The sequence below is a fragment of the Lepus europaeus genome, chromosome 8 (assembly GCF_033115175.1).
Source record: "Lepus europaeus isolate LE1 chromosome 8, mLepTim1.pri, whole genome shotgun sequence".
NCBI classification, from domain to species: Eukaryota; Metazoa; Chordata; class Mammalia; order Lagomorpha; family Leporidae; genus Lepus; species Lepus europaeus.
Window position 1 is genome coordinate 109,883,899 of NC_084834.1, and position 23,594 is coordinate 109,907,492.

General features: G+C 39.8%; 1 protein-coding gene across 3 annotated transcripts in view; it reads left to right on the forward strand.

Annotated features, from left to right (window-relative positions):
* UBA6 (ubiquitin like modifier activating enzyme 6) overlaps positions 1-23,594 on the forward strand; it is a 94,189-nt gene that overhangs the window by 14,450 nt on the left and 56,145 nt on the right. For 2 of the 3 annotated variants that reach the window (XM_062198779.1, XM_062198780.1), the window contains exons 3-9: positions 70-164; positions 673-701; positions 2,201-2,295; positions 3,136-3,247; positions 8,965-9,045; positions 20,460-20,582; positions 23,299-23,422. In XM_062198779.1, the coding sequence (XP_062054763.1) occupies positions 70-164; positions 673-701; positions 2,201-2,295; positions 3,136-3,247; positions 8,965-9,045; positions 20,460-20,582; positions 23,299-23,422 (659 nt within the window). Of the gene's footprint in view, positions 1-69; positions 165-672; positions 702-2,200; positions 2,296-3,135; positions 3,248-8,964; positions 9,046-10,500; positions 10,585-20,459; positions 20,583-23,298; positions 23,423-23,594 lie in introns of those variants that run through there. The other variant, XM_062198783.1, reaches the window with a different exon arrangement.

Consider the following 23,594-nt stretch of genomic DNA (forward strand, 5'->3'; position numbering starts at 1 on the left):
AGACACCTTTAAAGGATAAATAAGTTTGATAAAATACTATTTTTATTTTTCATTGTATCTTGTGTATAGTCGCCAGAGGTATGTTCTTGGAGACACAGCAATGCAGAAGATGGCCAAATCCCATGTTTTCTTAAGTGGTATGGGTGGTCTCGGTTTGGAAATTGGTAAGCAATATTTTTACTCATAATTTTGAATGATACTCTTGAGCAAAATAATTTTAAATAATTTGACTCCTTATATTTCCTGTAATAGGAAGTTAGATCTAGAACCTTGACCAAATTCTATTTTTTCCTTTGACAAGACTCTTTCATGATACTGTTATATTGTTCCATAGGTACCAATTATGACTCTCATTGTTTTTTGTGCTGTTAGTAATCACTAATGATCATTCTCTGTATCTGCTAATTCATTATGATAGCACCCATACATATATTCAGAAAAACATGTCTTGAAAAACACACTAAAATCTTAAGAGTAATTATCTCAGGGTGATGTAATTATACAAAATTGTATTTTCCCTCCTTACTAATATGTGAAACATTTTTACAAGAAGATTGTATTTCTTAAGTAGTAAAAAAAGTTAAAATTATCCTGTCAAAGATGTTACCAATCTTCACGAAGACATACCTAATATGCATTCCTAATGTAAAGCTTTTCCTTTTTCCTTTATAGCAAAGAATCTTGTTCTTGCTGGGATTAAGGTAAGTGACTAAATATCTAGTAAATATAATATTTTATAGTTGCATGACTATACATTGTGTGGGATATAGTATGTTATATTAAGTATTCTGCATTAGTAGACATCTTGGTTGTTCTCAGTGACAGTGTTGCATTGAAAATCCTTAGACCTATTTCTCTTTTTTTCTGCAGTGTGTCTTTGAGATAGTTTCCTAAAAGTGGAATTGCTTAGTCAAAGGTTACATGCACATGTCTTTTTGCTGGAAATTGCAACATTTCTCCCCTTTGAGGCAGAACCACTTCACATTTCCAGCAGTAATGTATTGTATAGGAGTAGCTGATTCATCTTACTCTAATCAGTTGAGTATGTTGTCAGACTTGGGTTTATGCCAACATGATGAGTAAGAAAAGATAATTCATTACTAAGAAAGTTCAAACATTTTTGTATATTTTCAAATGCCATGTGTATTTCTTTTTCAATATACTCCACGTTCATATACTTTCCCTTTTCCTAAAAGGTTTATGGCCTGTGATGTAAGTTACAAATATTTTTCTCTTTCTTTTCTTTTTTTTTTTTTTTTTTTTTTTTTTGGACTTTATTTATTTATTTGCGAGGCAGAGTTACAGACACTAAGAGGGGAAACCAGAAAGGTCTTCCACCCGCTGGTTCCTTCCCCAAATGACTGCAATTGCTGGAGCTTGACAGATCCAAAGCCAGGAACCAGGAGCCTCTTCTAGGTCTCCCACAAGGGTGCAGGGGCCCCCGGACTTGGGCCATCTTCTGCTGCTTTCCCAGGCCATAAGCAGAGAGCTAGATCAGAAGAGGAGCAGCCAAGACATAAACTGGCACCCATATGGGATGCCAGCGCTGCAGGCGGAGGTTTAACCTACTACGCCACAGTGCCAGCCACCTTCAGTTTTTTTTCTTACTTGGAACACAGAATATAAATCGAAGTGTTTGTTTACAAAAATTTTCTGGATTTTTGTATGTTGATTTTTGTAACAGACTTCTTTGGTTAAATTATCTTATGACTTAAAGGAGCTTTCCGCCGGTGCCATGGCTCACTTGGTTAATCCTCCGCCTGTGGCGCCGGCATCCCATATGGGCGCAGGGTTCTAGTCCCGGTTGCACCTCTTCTAGTCCAGCTTTCTGCTGTGGCCCGGGAAGGCAGTGGAGGATGGCCCAAGTGCTTGGGCTCCTGCACCCACATGGGAGACTGGGAAGAAGCACCTGGCTCCTGGCTTCAGGCCAGCGCAGTGCCAGACATAGTGGCCATTTGGGGAGTGAATCAACGGAAGGAAGATCTTTCTCTCCGTCTCTCTCACTGTCTATAACTCTACCTGTCAAAATAAAAAAAATAAAGTAGCTTTCTATTCAATTTATTAAGGTTCCCAGATAATCATATTATACCTAATCATATCACATCATAATAATACAACTAAAAAGGTTTAAATAGTATTAGAGAAGTGAATATCCTTGTATTGTTCCTAACTTCTACCAACACTTTCTTCTTTTTTGTAGGCACTTACAATTCATGATACAGAAAAATGCCAGGCATGGGATCTAGGAACCAACTTCTTTCTCTGTGAAGATGATGTTATTAATATGAAAAACAGGTGAAGGTATTTTGATGCACTATCATGAGGGTTTTTGCGTTTTTTTGAAGATTTATATATTATTGAAAGGCGGAGTTACAGAGAGAGGGAGGCAGATGCAAAGAGAGAGCAAGGTCTTCCATCCGCTGATTCATTGCCCAAATGGCTGTGACGGCTGGAGCTACACTAGTCCAAAGCCAGGAGCCAGGAGTTTCTGTGTCTCCCATGTGGGTACAAGAGCCCAGGGACTTGGGCCATCTTCCACTGCTTTCTCAGGCACTTTAGGAGGGAGCTGGAATGGAAGTGGTATAGCCAGGATTAGAACCCATGCCCATATCAGATGCTGGAGCTGCAAGCAGTGGCTTAACCCACTACACCACAGCACTGTTCCCTGTCATGAGAGTTTTGACCTTTTTTCACTGAATCCAGAATCCCAGTTTAGTCATTATTTTTTAGCTCATCTCTGTAAGTTCATACTCCATAAGTAAATAAGTACTGATAAACATTTATTTAATTATTATTTGTATCTATCAGATTTTTGATGCATTCATACTGCTACCTAGAAATGAGTTTTGAGATTACAGAAAGAGGTCTATTGCTGAATTGTTTACAGACTTATGGAGCTTGAAGCTTGGAAATATAAGGGTACACTTTTAGATTGTTTGGCTTATTATAGGAAATTAGTACATTTTCAGATTGTATTGTTAACCTGTAAAGATAAATAAGTCTTGATTTCCTTTACATTTATTAGATTTCCATTTAAATTTCCTAACATGTCAGATTCTTCTTAATAGTATCTAACTTTAAGAGATTAAGTTGAATGAAACAATAGTAAAGATCAGTTCTTTTTTTTTTCCATAGGGCTGAAGCTGTACTTCAACATATTGCAGAACTAAATCCATATGTGCATGTTACGTCATCATCTGTTCCTTTCAATGAAACCACAGATCTTTCATTCTTAGATAAATACCAGGTTAGTACTCCATTTGTATTAAATGTTGTTGACAAATTTTAAGACAAATTGTTAAATATTAATATGTTATAACTAATTTAACAATGTATTGAGGAGCAGAACAAAAAATTTCAAGTTAGAAGATTTCTATAGGTGTATGTTATACCCTTCAAATTCTCCATTTTAGAGAAAGGGCCTAAAAATTACTGGCAAAGAAGTTATATCAATTGGCTGATTTCACTGTAATATGCACGAGAAGTTACCCAAAATCCAGTGATTTGTATGAACATGTATATTTATTCCTCATGCACCTGCATATCAATTGAGTTCAGCTGTTCTAGTCTGAACTCAACTTGTATTGAACTAAGAATCTGGGTTCTCCTCTAGTATCTATCTTCTGGGATGAGGAGGCTGTCTTCTGTGATGGCAATAGCAGAAACAGAAAAGAAAAAAATCCTACCCCTAACACATTTCAAGGCTCAGTTTGTCTTATTTCTATTAAGATCCTATTGGCTAATCACATTGTCAAGCCCCAGATCAGGACGTAGGAAAGTGCATTCTGCTCTTCCTAAGTCATAGGCAAACAATACAATATCAGAGGAGTAAAACACATGTATTTATAAATCTTCTATGAGTAACACTTCCTTAAAAAACAGCATAAATTTCCAGCACCTTGAATGTTCTAAAAGTAACAAAGGAACTAGGTTAATCCTGATTTTTCCTGTAGTTAAGTTATGCTATTGCCCATTTAAGTATCAGTCTAAGAAGCAGGAATTTGGTATAGGAATTAAGTTGTTCTTGGGATGCCTGTCTGCTTATCATATTATAGTGCCTAATAATAGTCCCAGCTACTCTGCTTCTGATTCAGCTTCTTGCTAATGTGTATCCTGAGAGGCAGCAAATGAAGACTAAAGTACTTGGGTCAGTGTCATCCATTTGAGAGCTCCAGATTGAGTTTCAGGCTCCTAGCTTCACCCTGCCCTGGCTGTGCCTGGACATTTGGAGAATGAACCATCAAATGGAAGATTTGCCTTTCTTCTGTCTTCATCTTTCTGCCTTTGAAATAAAAATAAGTAAATAATATGTATAACAAAAATCAATAAAAATTACAGTTCCACTTTATTTGGAATAAAAAAAAACCCACCCTATTACACTTAGAATTACACTTCAGACTTCCTTTTTTTTTTTTTATAGATTTATCTCTTTGAAAGTCAGAGTCACAGAGGAGAGGCAGAGTCAAAAAGAGAAAGAGAGATCTTCCATCTACTGGTTCACTCCCCAAAAGACCACAATGGGCAGGGCTGTGACAGGCTGAAGCCAAAAGCCAGGAAGTTCTGGTTTTCCTATGTTGGTGCAGGGGCCCAAGGACTTGGACCACCTTCCACTGCTTTCCCAGGCACATTAACAGGGAGCTGCATTGGAAATGGAGCAGCCAGCTCTCGAACCAGTGCCCAAAGGGGATGCCAGTGTCACAGACAAAAGCTTTACCTGCTACACCATATTGCTGGCCCCTATTTTCTTTTTTAAAGATTTATTTATTTCAAAATCAGAGTTAGAAAAAGGGAGAAACAGAGAGAGAAATCCTCCATTTGCTGGTTCACTTCCCATATGGGTGCAACAGCCAGCACTGGGCCAGGCCAAGCCAGGAGCTTCCTCCAGGTCTCTCATGTGTATAGCAGGGGCCCAAGTACATGGGCCATCCTCTGCTGCTTGTCACAGGTCACAGGTGTATTAGCAGGGAGCTGGATCTGAAGTGGGGCATCCAGGACACGAACTGGCACCCATATGAAATGCCAGCATTGCAGGCAACAGCTTTACTTGCTATGCCACAACACTGGCCTCCAGTGTTGTGTTCCTTTTAAATGACTACGTGAACTCAAAATAATATAAGGACAGTCCGTATTCAGAGCTAAAAGATCAGTGAACTGATATCTGTAGTCACTCTCGGACAACAGCTGCCTGTTGCAGTCACACAAGTTCTTGGGAATTGATAGTCACACACAAACAGAGGATTGAGATCCAGGTCTCCATAAGCTAGACTTGGCAAGGGTGAGGAATTTTTTTCTTTTTCTATCAAGATCCATTTGGATATTTATAATGTTATTCACAGCAATACAGAATTATCCTGTAATAGATTTAATGAATTTTGAGTCCCTCCTGTAGTTGCCTTGGCAGGCGTAGACCAAATGATTTTTTTGGGCCTTATATGGTCTGTGAGCCAGTCAGTCCCCAACCCTGAGCTAGAGAAATAAGTTGAGACTTCCTTCCTTTTTGTAAATCTGGAACCTGAGAAAACTACACTCTTATTGAAGGGATACATCAGAACAATCTTTACCCATCAGAATGAGAAGCTTCTCGATTTTTTCTTGAACTCTGAATGGAAAATGTCTTGCCTTTAAAAAAAAAAAATGTCTTCCCTGGGAATTCATAACTATAGACCTGCCCTCACACAGATTGGAGATCAGTTTCATAATCCTTTGCAGTCCATAAATTCCTAAGCTGAGAATGTAACATAAAATGTAGCAGTGTAGTGCCATACGTAGAATAACAGACAGAAAAAATACTAAACAAATCCAGAAGAATATACCTTCAACTAGGCCACAGTGTATTTATACAGCCCCACCCCCCCCCCCCCACCTTTTTTTTTTTTGACAGGCAGAGTTTGAGAGAGAGAGACAGAAAGGTCTTCCTTTTATGTGTTGGTTCACCCCCCAAACGGCCGCCACAGCCGGCGTGCTGCGGGCAGCGCGCTGCGCCAATCTGAAGCCAGGAGCCAGTTGCTTCCTCCTGTTCTCCCATGCAGGTGCAGGGCCCAAGCACTTGGGCCATCCTGCACTGCCTTTCCAGGCCACAGCAAAGAGCTGGGCTGGAAAAGGAGCAACCGGGAGAGAATCCAGCTTCCCAACCAGGACTAGAACCTGGGGTGCCGGCACCACAGGCGGAGGATTAGCCAAGTGAGCCATAGTGCCGGCCCTATACAGCCCCTTTAAGGATCGGTTCACAATCTAGAATAACAAGATAGGAAAAAGCAATTAAACATGATCAAGAGTCAGTAGCTATAACAAACTAGAATTAGACCTTCAGGAATTTCAGATAATATAATTATTGGAGATTTTCAGATTTCCAACTCACTACATCTTAAAGGAATGCATTAGGGGCTGATGTTGTGACATAGCAGATTAAGCCAACATCTGCAATGCTACAGCATCCTATATTGGTGCTAGTTTGAGTCTCTCTGCTCCACTTCCAGTCCAGCTCTCTGTTAATGGCCTGGGAAAAGCAGTGAAAAATAACCCAAGTGTTTGGTCCCTGCCACGCACATGGGAGACCCAGAAGAAGCTCCTGGCTTCAGCCATTTGGGGAGTGAATTATCAGATGGAAGATATCTCTGTCCCTTTCTCTCTGTAACTCTGCCTTTCAAATAAATACTTAAATCTTTAAAAAAAAAAAAAGAAAAGAAAAGAAAGAAAGAAAAGAAAAGAATAGCCAGGACTTGAACCAGCACTCCCCTAGGGGATGGCTATGTTGCAAGTGGCAGCTTACACCACCACACCAAGATAGTCTCTGAGCCTAGTGTTTTATAACAAGCAGTAAATAAGCCTTCTCTTTATGCTTAAGGGAGATATTCCTTCATTTCTCAGATTTTTACAGGGCAAATAGAATCCTGAGAAATGGCCCCAATTAAAGAGTGGTTAAAGGGCCAACGCTGTGGCACAGTGGTTTAAAGCCCCAGTCTGCAGCACCAGCATCCTATATGGGTGACAGTTCGAGTCCCAGCTGCTCCATTTCCAATCCAGCTCTCTGCTATGGCCTGAGAAAGCAGTAAAAGATGGCCCAAGTCCTTGGGTCCTTGCTCCCATATGGGAGACCCGGAAGAGGCTCCTGGCTTCAGATCAGCACAGCTCCAGCTGTTTCAGTCATCTGGGGAGTAAACCATCAGATGGAAAACCTCTCTCTCTCGGCTGGCACCACAGCTCAATAGGCTAATCCTCCGCCTTGCGGCGCCGGCACACAGGGTTCTAGTCCCGGTTGCCCCTCTTCCAGGCCAGCTCTCTGCTGTGGCCAGGGAGTGCAGAGGAGGATGGCCCAAGTGTTTGGGCCCTGCACCCCATGGGAGACCAGGAGAAGCACCTGGCTCCTGCCATGGGATCAGCACGGTACGCCGGCCACAGCGCGCTGGCCGCGCCGGCCATCGGAGGGTGAACCAACTGCAAAGGAAGACCTTTCTCTCTGTCTCTCTCTCACTGTCTACTCTTCCTGTCAAAAAAAAAAAAGAAAACCTCTCTCTCTGCCTCTGTCTCTCTAACTCTGCCTTTAAAATAAATAAATACATCTTTTTAAAAAATCATAAAAAAAAAGAGTAGTTAGGGCCTTGCATTCATGTGAGATATATTTAAAGAATGGGAAACTCATGAGAGAACATCTCGCTACAGGAAGCAAACCATATTCTGAGCTAGATAAACAAAACTAAATCTGGACATTTCTAACAAAATTGAGTTATTTGATTCATGAAAAACAGCAGACTAAAAGTCTAGTTCTGCTTCTGCTACTTGGTAGAAAAATGACCTTAAGAAAATATTTGACCTCTTTGTTTCTAAGGTACTTATCATAAAATCTGACTGAAAAACTTTTTGTATTTATCCCACAGAGTAACCATAAAAAATTAACCGTTGAAAATTATTTGCCATCTTAAAAATCAGAACTTGTTGATTTATTCACTAATAACACTTTCATAAAGCAAAAGTTACTATTATATATCTATTGAATCTCAGAAGTGAAAGAAAGCAAAATGAATTAATATGTTTGTTTGTTTTTAATATTTATTTTTGTTGTTGTTGTTGAAAGAATTCTAGAGAGACAGAGGGAGAGACAGAGAGGGAGAGGGAGATATCTTTTATCTGCTGGTACACTCCCCAAATGGCCACAAGCAGCGGCTTTACTCACTGCAGCACAATGCCAGCCCCTCAATATATGTTTTAAAAAGATATTTGTATGGATCAGTACTGTGGCATAGCGGGTAAAGCCACTGCCTGCAGTGCCAGTATCCTGTTTGGGCACCAGTTCAAGTCTTGGCTGCTCCACTTCTGATCTAGCTCTCTGCTATGACCTGGGAAAGCAGTAGAAGATAGCCCAAGTCGTTGGGCCCCTGCACCTGTGTGGGAGACCCAGAAAAAGCTCCCAGCTCCTGGCTTTAAATCTGTCCAGCTCCAGCCGTTGCAGCCATTTGGGGAGTGAACCAGTGGATGGAAGACCTCTCTCTCTCTCTCTGCCTCTACCTCTCTAGAACTCTGCCTTTCAAATAAATAAATAAATAAATCTTTAAAAGAAAAGTATATTTGTAACCCTTTTTAGGTAGCATGAAAATAACAGGGTGGTTGCTAGGTTAGTACTTCCCATGACCATGGTAGATAAAATAGATAAAATAAATCTAGCCATTTGGAGTATGCCTAAATATTGAATAAGATATTATTTGCTTTTAATTGTGAAACCTGTGCTAGCAATTGAGTATAATATAAATGTGAACCAATTTTCCCCCATACATACTGTTTTTACTTTCACTATTCTGTGCTTTAACTTTTTTAACTTTAGTATGGAATACAATAAGATAGCAAATGTTTTTTAACAAGAATACTAGTGTATCTTTACCACAATGCAAAGTAACATGATGCCAAATTGAAAGTTTTGTATTACCAAAATAACTGTATTTTGCAGTCTTTAATTTTTTGTATTCTCAACAGTGTGTAGTATTGACTGAAATGAAACTCCCCTTGCAGAAGAAGATCAATGACTTCTGCCATTCTCACTGCCCTCCAATTAAGGTAATTGTTTTGTTTAGTAATAACTTGCAGTTAACCAAAAGACAAATACTTTCACTGTTAGAATTTGTAGCTCTTCAGTGAGTCATATGAGAAGTTCTTTTTAGGTGTTTGTGCTGTGGCACAGTGAGCTAAGCTGCCTTTTTCAATGCCAGCATTCCATATCTGAATCCTGTTCAAGGATCTGCTGCTCCACTCTGATCCAGCTCCCTGCTTATATGCCTGAGATGGCAGCAGAAGGTGGCCCAGGTGAGCTGGTGGTGACGCAGAGGAGCCAGGCCACATTAATGAAGCCTGAACTCTGTGCAAAGGGAAACGACACCCAAGTGTAGCTCTCCCTGCAGGGTACTCAGCTTGGACCCTCGGCATGGAAGGAATGCAGAGGCAAAGAGTGAGGAGGCACCTCTCACCCCCATGCCCACCTGGCAGCCCTGGCACATAGCAGTGAGACAGTCAAGGTGAGCATGCACCGAACAGATGAGAGAAGCACTGAGCAGAAGTACCTTGGACTGCACAAAGCAAACCCATTTATGGAGTGAACCAGCAGATGAAAGATCAATCTCTCTCTCTCTCTCTCTGCCTTTAAATGAACAATTTTTAAGTTATCTAATTATATAAAAATAAATTTCTTTCATGACAAATTGAAAATTATAGTAAACTTTTAAATCTTTTCTATTTACAAAATTTTGAGACTTGTCCAAATGATTTAGAAGCTTAATAATTGAAGATGAGCAAAAATTAATTAAATAAAATGTAAACCCCTATAAATTATTTTATGGATAATAATAATGTTGAATATGTATTAAAACTTTGACATTATTAACAAGGACTCAGCAATATGAACAATATTGTTAATATTAAGAGACATTATCTACACAATGAATATTTTTTTTTACAATAACACTAAGACTTTATTGTCTTCCTAGTAAAACAAATGATGAAGCTTAAAATTAGATCATTTAACTTTTTTTTTAATTTTTTATTTAAATTTTTAGTTTTTAACAGATTCAATGATATTTATAGATACAGTTCTTAGAACATAATGATATTGCCTGTATCTTCCACCCACCGTCCTTCATCTCCCTTTTGTTTTTTGTGTTTTTTTAGTTTTTTGAGATAACATATTTTAAATGTACATTACAGTAAAAAGGCTTAATACTTTAACAAATAAGAAGTTTAAGAAAGAAAAAGCAAAAAGACCCTATGTAGTAGGAATCTAGATAATGGATAAAAACAGTAATTGAATGGAGAAATGATCATTTAACTCATATATAGTACATTTTAAAGCTATCATAGATCATTAAAACCATAGTAGTACAACATTCTTAATGATTGGTTTCACAAAAGTATAAAACAGTTTTATAAAACTATTTGCAGCAATACTGATAAACACATTTCTTTTTTCTTTTTTGTTTTTTTGTTTTTTGTTTTTTAAATTTTAGCTCCCACATATAAGGGAGAACATGTGGTATTTGTCTTTCTGGGTCTGGATTATTCCAGTCAATATGATGTCCTCCAGTTGTGTCCATTTTGCTGCAAATGGTAGGATTTCATTCTTTTTTATGGCTGAATAATACTCCATTGTGTATATATACCATATTTTCTTTATCCATTCATATGATGATGGACACCTTGGTTGATGGCAAATGTTGGCTTTATGAACAGTGCTGCTATGAATGTAGTGGGTAAGGTATCTCTCTGATACAGTGTGTTCAAATTTTCGGGGTATATACCCAGCAGTGGGATTGCTGAATCATATGGCAAGTCTTATTTCTAGTTTTTAAAGAAATCACCACAGTGTTTTCCATAGTGGCTACACTAACTTACATTCTCATCAGTAGTGTATAAGGGTTCCCCTTTGCCCCCATCCTTACCAGCATTTGTTACTCTCTCTGTTTTGGATTTCAGCCGTTCTAACAGGGGTGAAGTGATATCTCATTGTGGTTTGATTTGCATTTCTATGATGGCTAGTGATATTGAGCATTTTTTCATAGATTTGTTGTATTTCTTCTTTTGAGAACTATCTATTGCAGCCTTTTGCCCATTTCTCAACTGTATTGGTTGTTTTTTTGTTGAATTTTTTTTTTTAATTGCCTAGTATGTTTGGAAAATTAACCCTTTGTCAGGTGGTTTGCAGATTTTTTTCCCATTCTGTTGGAGGTCTCTTCACTCTGTTGATCATTGCCTTTGCTGTGCAAACACTGCTGTTTGATACAGTCACATTTGTTTAGTTTTGCTTCTGTTGCTTGTGCTTTAGGGGTCTTGTCCAAGAAGTTGTCCCCTACACCAATGTCTTGGAGTGTGTCCCCTCTATTCTTCCAGCAGCATCATAGTCTCGTGTCTTAAATTTAGGTTTTTTGATCCATCTTGAGTTGGTTTTGTATAAGATGAAAGGTATGGATCTAATTTCATTCATATTATACACACACACACACACACACATACATCTCCAGTTTTGCCGGCACTGTATGTTAAAAAAGTATCCTTAAGGAGCCAGTGCTGTGGCTCAGTGGGTTAAAGCCCTGGCCTGAAGAGCAATGAGATTGAAGCAGTAATCAAAAGTCTTCCATGGGGACCAGTGTTGTGGTGCAGCATGTTAAAGCCCTGGCCTGAAGCGCCGGTGTCCCATATGGGCGCCAGTTTATGTCTTGGCTTCTCCACTTCCAGTCCAACTATCTGCTATGGCCTGGGATAGCAGTAGAAGATGGCCCAAGTCCTTGGGCCCCTGCACCCACATGGAGACACAGAAGAAGCTCCTGGCTCCTGACTTTGTATAAGCACAGCTCCAGCTGATGCAGCCATCTGGGGAGTGAATCAGCAGATTGAAGACCTCTCTCTCTGTCTCCACCCCTCTTTGTAGCTCTGTCTTTCAAATAAATAAAATAATAAATCTTTTTAAGAAAAATCTTTACTCCACTGTATGGTCTGAGTACTTCTGTCAGAAATCACTTGGCTGCACGTATTTGGATTAATTTCCAAGCTCTCTGTTCTGTTCCATTGATCTATATATCAGCTTTTATGGCAGTACCATGCTGTTTTATTTCCAGTAGATTTGTAGTATGCTTTGAAGTCAGGTATTGTGATGGCTCCATCTTTATTTTACTTGTTCAGGATCACTGGCTATTCTGAGTCATTTGTGACTCCACATAAATTTTAGTATTGCCTTTTCTAATTCTGTAAAGGATGTCATTAGTATTTTTAAAGAAATTGCATTAAATCTGTTGATTGCTTTAGGCAAATAGACATTTTTGTTATATTGATTCCTCCAATCCATGAGCAAGGATTACCTTTCCATATTTTTGTGTCCTTGATGATTTCTTTCACCAATGTTTGATCATTTTCATTATAGAGACCTTTCACTTCTTTGGTTAAATTTCTTCTTAAATATTTAATTCTTGATTTCTCTTTCTGTGAATTTATCATTAGCATACACAAAAGCTATGTGTATGTGTATGTTTATTTTATAACCTGCAACTTTACTAGATTGGTTTATTAATACTAACAGTTTTTGATAGACTTATTTCCATACACAACATCATATCATCTGCAAACATGAATAATTTGACTTCCTCTTTTCCAGTTTTCATGTTCTTTATTTCTTTCTCTATCCTAATTGTTCCTGCTAAAACTGCCAGTACTATATAGAACAAGTGGACATCCTTGTTTTGATCCAGATCTCAAGGGAAATGCTTTCAGATTTTCCCCATTCAGTATGCTATTGACTGTTGGTTTGTGACAAATAACCTTTATAATTTTAAGGAATATTTCTTCAATACCTTATTTGTGGAGGGTTTTTATCATGAAGGGTGTTACATCTTTTCAAATACTTCCTGTGCATGTATTGAGATGACCATATTTTTTTTCCTCATTCTGTTGATCAAAATTATTGATTTGCAAATGTTGACCCACCTTTGCATTACTAGAATAAATCCTACTTGATGGTGATGTATGAGCTTTTTCATGTGGTTTTGGATTCAGTTTGCTAGTATTTTGTTAAGAATATTTGCATCTATATTCATTAAGGATACATATCTGTAGCTTTCTTTTTGTGTTGTGTCTGTTCAGTTTTGCTATCAAAGTAATGCTGGCCTCATAAAAAGATTTTTGCAGTGTTCCCTCATGTTCAAGATTTTGGAACGGTTTTAAGAGTACTGAAGTTACTTCCTCTTTGAATGTTTTGTAGAATTCACAGTAAAGGTATCAGGTCCTGGACTTTTTCTTGATGGAAGACTTTTTTTTTTTATAAGATATATTTTATTGATTTGAAAGAGTTACAGAGAGAGGTAGAGCCAGAGAGAGAGAGAGAGAGAGAGAGGTCTTCCATTCACTGGTTCACTCCCCAGATGGTCACAATGGCCGGAACTGAGCTGATCCGAAGCCAGGAGCTTCTTCTGTGTCCCCCTCGTGGATGCAGGGGCCCAAGGAATTGGGTCATCTTCTACTGCTTTCCCAGCAGAGAGCTGGACTGGAAGTGGGAGCATCCAGGACATGAACTGGCGCCCAAATGGGATGCTGGTGCTTCAGGCCAGGGCTTTGACCCACTGCGCCACAGCACTGGCCCCATGGGAGACTTTTGATTACTGCTTCAATCTCATTGCTTGTTATGGGTCTGTTTAGGTTATCAATTATATTCTTGATTTAATGTAGATATGTTATATGAATCCAGGAATTTTTCCATTTCTCTGAGGTTTTCCTGATTCTTAGCATATAGTTCTTCACAGTAGTTTCTTATGATCCTTTGTATATCCGTGGTGTTGGTTGTAATCTCTCCTTTTTCATCTCTAACTTTGAGTTTTCTTTTTTTCTTTGTCAGTCTGGCTAGAGGCTTCTCTATTTTGCTTATCTTCTCCAACTTTTTGTATTGATGATCTTTTGTGTTTTTTGCTTTTGTTTTTTGGGGTTAAATTTCATTTATTTCTACTCTGATCCTTATTATTTCTTGTTCCTGCTGATTTGGGGTTTAGTCTGTTCTGGATTTTGAAGGTCTTCCAGATTCATTTTTAAATCTGTAATTTGAGACATTTCTCTTTTTAATGTAAGCACTTAAAGCACTTAATACTATAAACTTCCTTCTTAATACTGCTCTTACTGTATTCAACAGGTTTTTTTTATTGTTTTTCTTTGTTTTATTTATTTGAAAGAGATACAGAGAGAGAAAGAGATCTTCTGTCTGCTGGCTAACTCCCCAAATAGCTGCAACAGACTAAGCTGAGCAAATCCGAAGCCAGGAACCAGGAGCTTCTTTAGAGTCTCCTACATGGGTACAGAAGCCCGAGGTCCATACTCCACTGCTTTCCCACATGTGTTAGCAGGGAACTGGGGAAGTGGAGCAGCCAGGTCTCAAAGTGGTGCCCATATGAAATACCAGCACCACAGGCATAGGTTAACCTTCTACACCACAATGCTAGCCCCCTCCAACAGGTTTTGATATGTTGTTTTCATTTTCATTTATTTCAAGAGGGTTTTAATTTCCTTTTTAATTTCTTCAGTGACACACAGATCATTCACTAGCATGTTTAATATCCAAGTATTTATGAATGTTCTAGTATTATTATTGTTAATTTAAACTTTTCTTACTTTATGGTCTGAAAGATACATGATATGATTGCAATCTGTTTAAATTTGCTGAGACTTAATTTGTGTCTAATATGTGGTCTATTCCAGAAAATGTTCCATCTGCTGATCAGAAGAATGTGTGTTCTGTAGTTATTGGATGAAAAGTCCTGTAAATGTCTGTTAAATCCATTTGCTTGATAGTATGTTTCAGCTCCAGTGTATCTTTATTGATTTTCTGTCAGGATGATCTGTCCATTGATAAGATTAGAGTGATGTATCACACACTGCTATTGTGTTGGAGTCTATCTCTCCATTTAGGTCTAATAGTATTTTCTGTATATAGCTGGGTGGTCGGGTTGGGTGTAAATAGTTCTGACTGTTACGACTTCTTACTGAATTGAACCTTTTATCAAAATACAATTGGCCTTTATCTTTTTTTACAGTTTCTCCTTTAGATTCCAATTTGTCTGATAGCAGGATAGATATACCTGCTCATTTTGTGTTTCCATTTGTTTGGTATATCTTTTCCCAACCCTTCACTTTCAGTCTGTATGTCTTTTTGTTGTGAAGTGAGTTTCTTGTAGACAGCATATAATGGGTCATGGTTTTTTATCCATCTGCCAGCCTAAATCACTTGGTTGGTGAATTTAATCCATTTATATGCAAAGTTAGTATTGATAGATAAGAATGAAGACCTGACATGTTGTTGACTGGCTGATGATTCTCCCTTCTCTGTTCATGAATTTGGTGGCATCATGTATTTTCATGATGTTTATTTCAAATGCATGATGCCCTTTGGAATTTCTCATAAGGCTGGTCTAGTGGTGGTGAATTCTCTCACTTTTTGCTTACCTTGATAATACTTTATTTCTCCTTCACTTTTTTTTTTTTTTTTTTGACAGGCAGAGTGGATAGTAAGAGAGAGAGAGACAGAGAGAAAGGTCTTCCTTTTTGCCGTTGGTTCACCCTCCAATGGCCGCTGCGGCCGGCGCATCTCACTGATCCAAAGCCAGGAGCCAGGTGCTTCTCCTGGTCTCCCATGCAGGTGCAGTGCCCAAGCACTTGGGCCATCCTCCACTGCCTTCCCAGGCCATAGCAGAGAGCTGGCCTGGAAGAGGGGCAACCGGGACAGAATCTGGCGCCCCAACCGGGACTAGAACCCGGTGTGCTGGCGCCATAAGGCGGAGGCTTAGCCTGTTAAGCCACAGAGCCAGCCTCTCCTTTACTTTTAAAGGCTAGCTTTGCTGGGTAAAATATTCTTGGTTGGAAGTTTTATTCTTTCAAGGCTTTGAATATATCATCCCACTCTTCTGGACTACAGAGTTTCTGCTGAGAAGTCCGACGTTAATCTAATTGGCTTTCCTTTATATGTAACTTGATGCCCTTCTCTTAGTGTTTTTAAGATTCTCTCCTTGTGTGTAACTTTTGAAGAATTGATGACTATACCTTGGAGAGGACATTTTTTGGTTGAGTCTGCTTGGGATTCTTTGAGCTTCTTGTATCTGGAGGTCCATGTCTCTTTCAAGACCTGGGAAATTTAAACTATTATTTCATTGAACTGATTCTCAACGTCTTTTACTTTTTCTTCTTTAGGAATAGCTGTAATATGAATATTTGGTTGTTTAATGGTATCCCATATTTTGTGTAGATTCTTTTCCTTTTTCTTTTTTCTTTTGTCTAGTTGGGTTATTTCAAAATTCTTGTCCTTGAGATGAGAAATTCTTTCCTCCACTTGGTCTATTCTGCTGTCAGATTCATAAAAAATCATATTTTTTACTTCACTGATTGAAGATTTTATCTCCAAAGTTTATATTTGATTCTTCTTAATGACTATCTCCATTGTAATATTTTCATTCGTATTACTCATTGATTTCCTGATTTCTTTTATCTCTCTGTTCTCTTGTATTTCATTGAACTTCCTTACATTAATTATTTTGAATTCTGTATCTTTCATTTCATAGATTTCTTTCAGTTCAGGATCTAACTCTGGAGAATCCTTGTGTTCTTTTGGAGGCATCATGCCACCTTGCTTCTTCATGTCTTCCGTATCTCTACATGTGCTCATCTGGTATACCCATCCCTTCTTCTTTGTAGAGTAAGTTTTATTGTAAAAGTTTCTGGTTTAGCTGGAATGCAGGGTATCACTTGGCTTGTTGCTCTGTCTTTGGTTCTAGATGAACCCTGGAGTACAGTCTCTGAATGAATTCTTTTATCTTAATGTCACAGTGTCTATAAGTGACACAGTGGTCTAGTCCGCCACAGTTTGTAGGGATAGAAGTGTGGCTTTGAGATGAATAAGGGTTTCCCTGGGTGTTTCTTTGGTCCACAGCGAGTTCAGTGTCAGTCTCTGTGGTGATGGTGATAGCCAGGCCCTTGTTGTTGGTGCTGAGGGAGACAAGGGTGGCTGCCCCCTCATCCTTCTGACAAGAATGAGTGATGCCAGGGCTATGTCACCAATTGCTGTAGCTCTAGGACTGTGTGATATATACGGATGGACCATTCCTCACATAATGCTAAGAGAATCCAGTGGGTGCTGTGGGTTAAAATACCAGCAGCCCTAATCTTAGGACTGGCAGATCTGAACTGAATGAAGCCTGTTCCAGTACTACAGAGTGACTACAGAGAGACTACAGGAGATTTTACTCTGGAAGGTTTAAATCCAGAGAGGTGGAATGATGTAGGCTCCCTATTTCTACTGGGTAGATTTCAGTGGCACCAAACAATTTAGAACAGGTTGTTTACAGTCCTGGTGTTGCAGGGTATAGTGGGGTCCTTTCCCAGATTTCAGAGGCTGGGTACAGATTTTCTTGTGGGCTGTTCTTGGTGTTAGCCCCCAAAAGCTAAGGTGAATCCCCCTTGCTCCTATATGCTGCATTGAATGTAGCTCTGGGGCTAATGCTCAGAAACCCCTGCAGTTGCAGGATGTATGAGATCTGTGCTTTACCCCTGACACTGCCCTGACTCTGACTCTGGAAGGAGCAGAGTACTGGCATGCTGTGTCACTTTTTCACTGTCATACATGGCATTCTGCCAGAGTTGGGAAGGGGAAGAAAGTAAGATGGTTTCCTTGCTCTAAGTCTGGCATACCCTAGTCCTCCCTTCCAGCTTGAAGTAAAAGTCAGTGGGTAAGTGTGGAATTCCCGCTCAGCTGAAACTTGAGTGGCAGGGTGCCTGGCAGTTTCTTCCTACTTGACATAAGGTGGCGACTCACAGTAGGCTGCGCTGTGCAGCTGGCTGCTGTGGTGTCCCTGTCTTCTCTACTCTTGTCCCACAGTCTACGTGGCTTTTTCACTTCTTCACTGAAAATTTCTGTTACTTTGGAAGGTAGTTCTTCTTTTGTTCTTTTCATATCCTAGAGCAGGTTGAGTTAGTGTGGTTATTCCCTGTTCAGCCATCTTGGATCTCTGGCTTTCTAATGAATATTTTTTTTAAAGGAAGTATTTGCTGGTTCGAGTCCTGGCTATTCTACTCTGGATTCAACTCTGCTAATACGCCTGGGAAAGCAGAGGAGGATGTCCCAGTTCCTGGGCCCCTGCCAGCAATGCGCGAGACCTGGATGGAGTTCTAGCCTCATGATTTCTGCCTAGCCTGGCCCAGCACTAGCCACTACAGCCATTTGAGGAATGAACCAGCATATGGAAGATTTCTCTGTCCCGCTCTCTATATAACTCTGCCTTTCAAAGGAAGGAAGGAAAAGAGGGAAGGAGGGACAGAGGGAAGGAGAATCTTTAAAATAAAACTTTTTGTTTGTTTGTTTGTTTGTTTTTTGACAGGCAGAGTTAGACAGTAAGAGAGAGAGACAGAGAGAAAGGTCTTCCTTCCGTTGGTTCACCTCCCAAATGGCCTCCACAGCTGGCGTGCTGCGCCGATCCGAAGCCAGGAGCCAGGTACTTCCTCCTGGTCTCCCATGCGGGTGCAGGGCCCAAGCACTTGGGCCATCCTCCACTGCTGGTTCATTTCCCAAATGGCTGCAATAGCTAGGCCTGGCCCAGGTGAAAGCCAGGAGCCTGGAACTACATCCAAGTCTCCCACATGGTTAGCAGGGGCCCATGTACTTGAGCCATCTTCCCCAGCCTTCCGAGCTGCATTAGTAGGGAGCTGGATCATAAGTGGAGCAGCTGGAACTGGAACCAGGCTTCATACAGGATAACAGTGGTGACCTAACCCACTGTGCCGCAACGCAGTACCCATTTTGATCAGTAAAGGCAATGAGTGTGTGATCAAACCAGAAATCATTTTCTATTAGCCCTTTTATTACTTAATATAATGCAGATTACAGATTATCTTAATGAGATATGTTCTTACACCCAAATATCATTGTAGTTTTGTTAGAAATAAATCACCTTATCCGAAGGATCAGATATGTTACAGAACAAGGATTTCTCTTCATGAGCAATATCAATAAGCAGGAACAGGTTCTGTGGCACTGTGGGATTAAGCCACTGCCTGCGATGCCAGCATCTCATATAAGCGCCGGTTGGAGTCTCTTGGCTGCTCCACTTCTGATCCAATTCCCTGCTAATGCACTTGGGAAAGCAGCAGAATATGGCCCAAACCTTGTGTCCCTGCACTTGCATGGGAGACCCAGACGGAATTCCAGGCTCCTGGTTTCAGCCTGGCCCCGCCTCAACTGTTGCAGTCATTTGGGGAGTGAACCAGTGGATGAAAGCTTCTGCTCTCTCTCTAACTCTGCCTTTCAATAAATACATTTTTTGAAAAAATAGCAGATTTCTTTACAAGTTCTTGAATGAAGACAATGTGTTTTAAAAAATTGTTTTTAACAAAAAAGTTGTGATTTTGTTAAAGGACTAATTTTTACCTTATATGACTTTAATTTGTTTAATTTGCAGTGTCAGTTCCTCAGCCCCTTTTTTTAGACTCTAATTTCTTTGTTCTGTTCTCCACTAACTCTAAAGATTTACTTACGTATTTAGCCATCCACTGGTTCACTCCCCAAATAGCTGCAACAGCCAGGGTTGAGCCAAGCTATACCCAGGAGCCAGGAACTTCATCCTCATAACCAACATGGGTTTCAGGGGCCCAGGTACTTAGACTATCTCTGCTGCCTTTCTAAGCACATTAGAAGGGAGCTGGATCAGAAGCTGAGCAGCTAAGACTCAAACTGGCATTTCAACATAGGATGCCAATGTTGCAAGCAGCTTGCTGCTCCATGACACTGGCCCCTCACACAACTACTCGTGATAAATAACCACTCCATTCTTTTCTAAGATAACAAGAATTCCATTAAATAAAGGTACCAGTTTCTTATATGTTTTGCTTGAAATTTTTTTATATATTTATTTATTTGAAAGGCGGTGTTAACAGAGAGAGGGAAAGAGAGAGAGATCCACTTTCCATCTGCTAGTTTACTCCCCAAATGGTTGCAACAAATAGGGCCAGGCCAAGCTAAAGCCAGAAGCCAGGAACTTCATCTAGCTCTCCCACATGTGAGCCAGGGATCCAAAGAATTGGACATCTTCCACTGCTTTCCCAGGCACACTAACAGGGGCTCAAACCAGAGACCATATGGGATACTGGCTTTGTAGGGGACTGCTTAACCTGCTACCCCACAAGACCAGCTCCTATGTGCTTGAATTTTTTGACAAGGCCCGAATTTTTATTGAAAAATCATAAGATGTTTAATGATGATATGCTGATGGCCCTTCTAATTTTGTTAGAGTAGATATCTGTTCACTAAACACCAAAATCCTTGGTTCCTAAACCAATCTACAACTTACTCTTCATTCATCCTATGAGGATATACTTAATTACAAATGAAAATGTTTTAAAAGGGACTAAGATAATTGAGGATTTTTTTCTATATCTAAATATATACTTAAACTGTTTTTCTCATTTCACAGTTCATCAGTGCGGATATACATGGAATTTGGTCACGCTTGTTTTGTGATTTTGGTGATGAATTTGAAGTTTCAGATACAACAGGAGAAGAACCAAAAGAAATTTTCATTTCAAACATAACGCAAGTATGATTATATTGTGCTTTTTAAAATATTTTTTAAAGTTAATGCTGTGCTAATTTTTTGGAAGTTGGTATATTAGCAAAACATTTAACATACAGTATTCTCCATTTATTTTATAGTGTTCTAAGATAATTCACGATGGAATACTTTGTTAATTTATTGATGATTTTATGTGTTAAAACTAACTTGAAATTGGAATATTTATTAAAGTATTCTGGGGGCCAGAGCTGTGGCGCAACGGGTTAAAGCCCTGCCCTGAAGTGCCAGCATCCCATATGGGCGCCGGTTCCTGTCCCAGCTGCTCCTCTCTGCTGTGGCCTGGGAAAGCAGTAAAAGATGGCCCAAGTCTTTGGGCCCCTGAACCCACATGGGAGACCCGGAAGAAGCTCCTGGCTTCAGATTGGCACAGCTCCAGCTGTTGAGGCCGTCTGGGGAGTGAACGAGCAAATGGACGACCTCTCTCTCTCTCTCTCTGGCTCTACCTCTCTCTGTAACTCTTTCAAATAAATAAAATAAATCTTTCAAAAAAATTATTCTGATCTTTCTCTCTCTCTCACTGTCTAACTCTGCCTGTCAAAACAATAAATAAATATAATAAAAAATAAAAAAATTTGTTCTGAATTCTCTCTAAATTTATTTAATATTTGATAACTCAACTATTGCTTTTGATTTTAATTTTAATTTTAATTTTGTTTTTAAGTCATGTTCCTATGGACGTGAAAGTGACTTAGTGTTCCACTACTATGACTACAGAACAGACTCACTTAAATCTTAGACATGTTTGTTTAGTCTGTTATGTTTCTAAACATGACTTAAAAAGGAATGAAAATTTAAGAAATCATTAACTTGCATATGAAAAAGCGTGATTTCCTCACCATACTCTCATTAACATGCAAGCTTAGTTTTTTATTCTCTAAAGAATTGAAGAAATTAAGATTCCTTTTAAAGCTTTGTCTTTTGTTTCTACATAACTTATTTGTGTTCTTTACGATCAATTTATATTAAATCTCAGAAGAATTCAGTTTAAAGGGAATGATGTACTTTGACCATTGTGTTTGTGCTTTTGGCTTTATACTTTCTTTCTTTTTTAAATATTTATTTATTTGAAAGGCAGAGTTACAGTGAGGCAGAGAGAGAGAGAGAGAGAAAGAGATCTCCCATCTACTGGTTCACTCCCCAAATGGCTGCAACAGCCAGACCTGGGCCTGTGCAAAGCCAGCATCCAGGAGCTTCTTCCTGATCTCCCACATGGGTGCAGGAGCTGAAGAACATGGACCATCTTTTGCTGCTTTCCCAGGAACATTAAAGGGAGCTGGATTGGAAGTGAAACAGCTGGAACTCGAACTGGTGCCCATGTGGGATGCTGGCACTGCAGGCAGAGATTTAAACCTGCAACACCACAGTGGCAGCCCCCATTGAATGCTTTTTTATTAAAAGTTTCAAGAGTCTTCGAATCTTTGAAATATTTCAGCTCCCCAGCATATCCTACCTAATAGAAATTTTCTTTTTTTTTTTTTTTTTTTTTTTGACAGGCAGAGTGGACAGTGAGAGAGAGAGAGACAGGTGTTCCTTTGCCGTTGGTTCACCCTCCAATGGCCGCCGCGGCCGGCGCATCTCACTGATCCGAAGCCAGGAGCCAGGTGCTTATCCTGGTCTCCCATGCGGGTGCAGGGCCCAAGCTCTTGGGCCATCCTCCGCTGCACTCCTGGGCCACAGCAGAGAGCTGGCCTGGAAGAGGGGCGACCGGGACAGAATCTGGCGCCCCAACCAGGACTAGAACCCGGTGTGCCAGCGCCGCAGGCGGAGTATTAGCCTATTGAGCCACGGTGCCAGCCCAGAAATTTTATTTTCAACATCCATTTAAAAAATACAGTAATATCAGATGAGCATTTGGTGTAGCTCTTAAGATTCTCCATATAGGAGTGCCTGAAATCTCAGCCCTACTTCCCATTCCAGCTTTCTGCACACCCTGTGAAGCAGCAGATGATTGCTCAAAAGTAGTTTGGGCCCTGACACCTTGGCAGCAGACTCTGAGTTCTTGATTCAGCCTGGCTGTTGAGGGCCTTTGGGGAGTGAACCAGTAGATGGAAGATTTCCTTCTGTTTCTTTCTCTGCCTTTCAAATAAAAACAAATAAAAATACATAGTAATAAATTGGTCCTTGTTTTGTATAATTTTTTAAGGGCTTGCTTTAACCAAAGGAGAGAAAGAATGGCTTAGAATTTTAGTTTTGAGAATCTTAGGATAACATCATCATTTTTGTTTGAGATTTGGAATTTTTACTAAAAGAATACTAAACTTGGGATAGGCATTGTGGTACAGCAGATTAACCACTTCCTGCAACCCTGGCATCCCATTTGGGCACCAGCTCAAGTCCCAGCTACTCCACTTCCAATCCAGCCCCCTGCTAATGCACCTGGGAAACCAACAGAGGTTGGCCCAACTCTTCTTGAGCCCCTGCACCCATGTGTGAGGCCCATAAGAAGCTCCTGCTCCTGGCTTTGACCTGGCCCAGCCCTGGCCATTGTTGCCAATTGGGGAGTGAACCAGCACATGGAAGATTCTCTCTCTCTCTCTCTCTCTCTCTCTCTCTCTCTCCCTCTCTCCCCCCTCCCTCTTTCCCTCTCCCTCTCCCTCTCTCTCTATGCCTTTAAAATATTTAAAAATAAAATAAAAAGAATACATAAACTTGTTTTTTAATGGACTACTTTTCTTTTTAGGCTAATCCTGGCATTGTCACTTGCCTTGAAAATCATCCTCACAAACTTGAGACAGGACAGTTCCTAACATTTCGAGAAATTAATGGAATGACAGGTTTAAATGGATCGACACAACAAATAACTGGTATGTTTTATTAATTCATTTATACTTATTCATTATTCAACACACTCATAGTGCAGACGCTGTACTGTACTCAGTATTGAGAACACAACATCAACTTATTCATAGTTTACAGACTTAAGTGTTTAAAACACAAGTTATAACCCATAGTTATATTGTAGATTTGTTGGCCAGA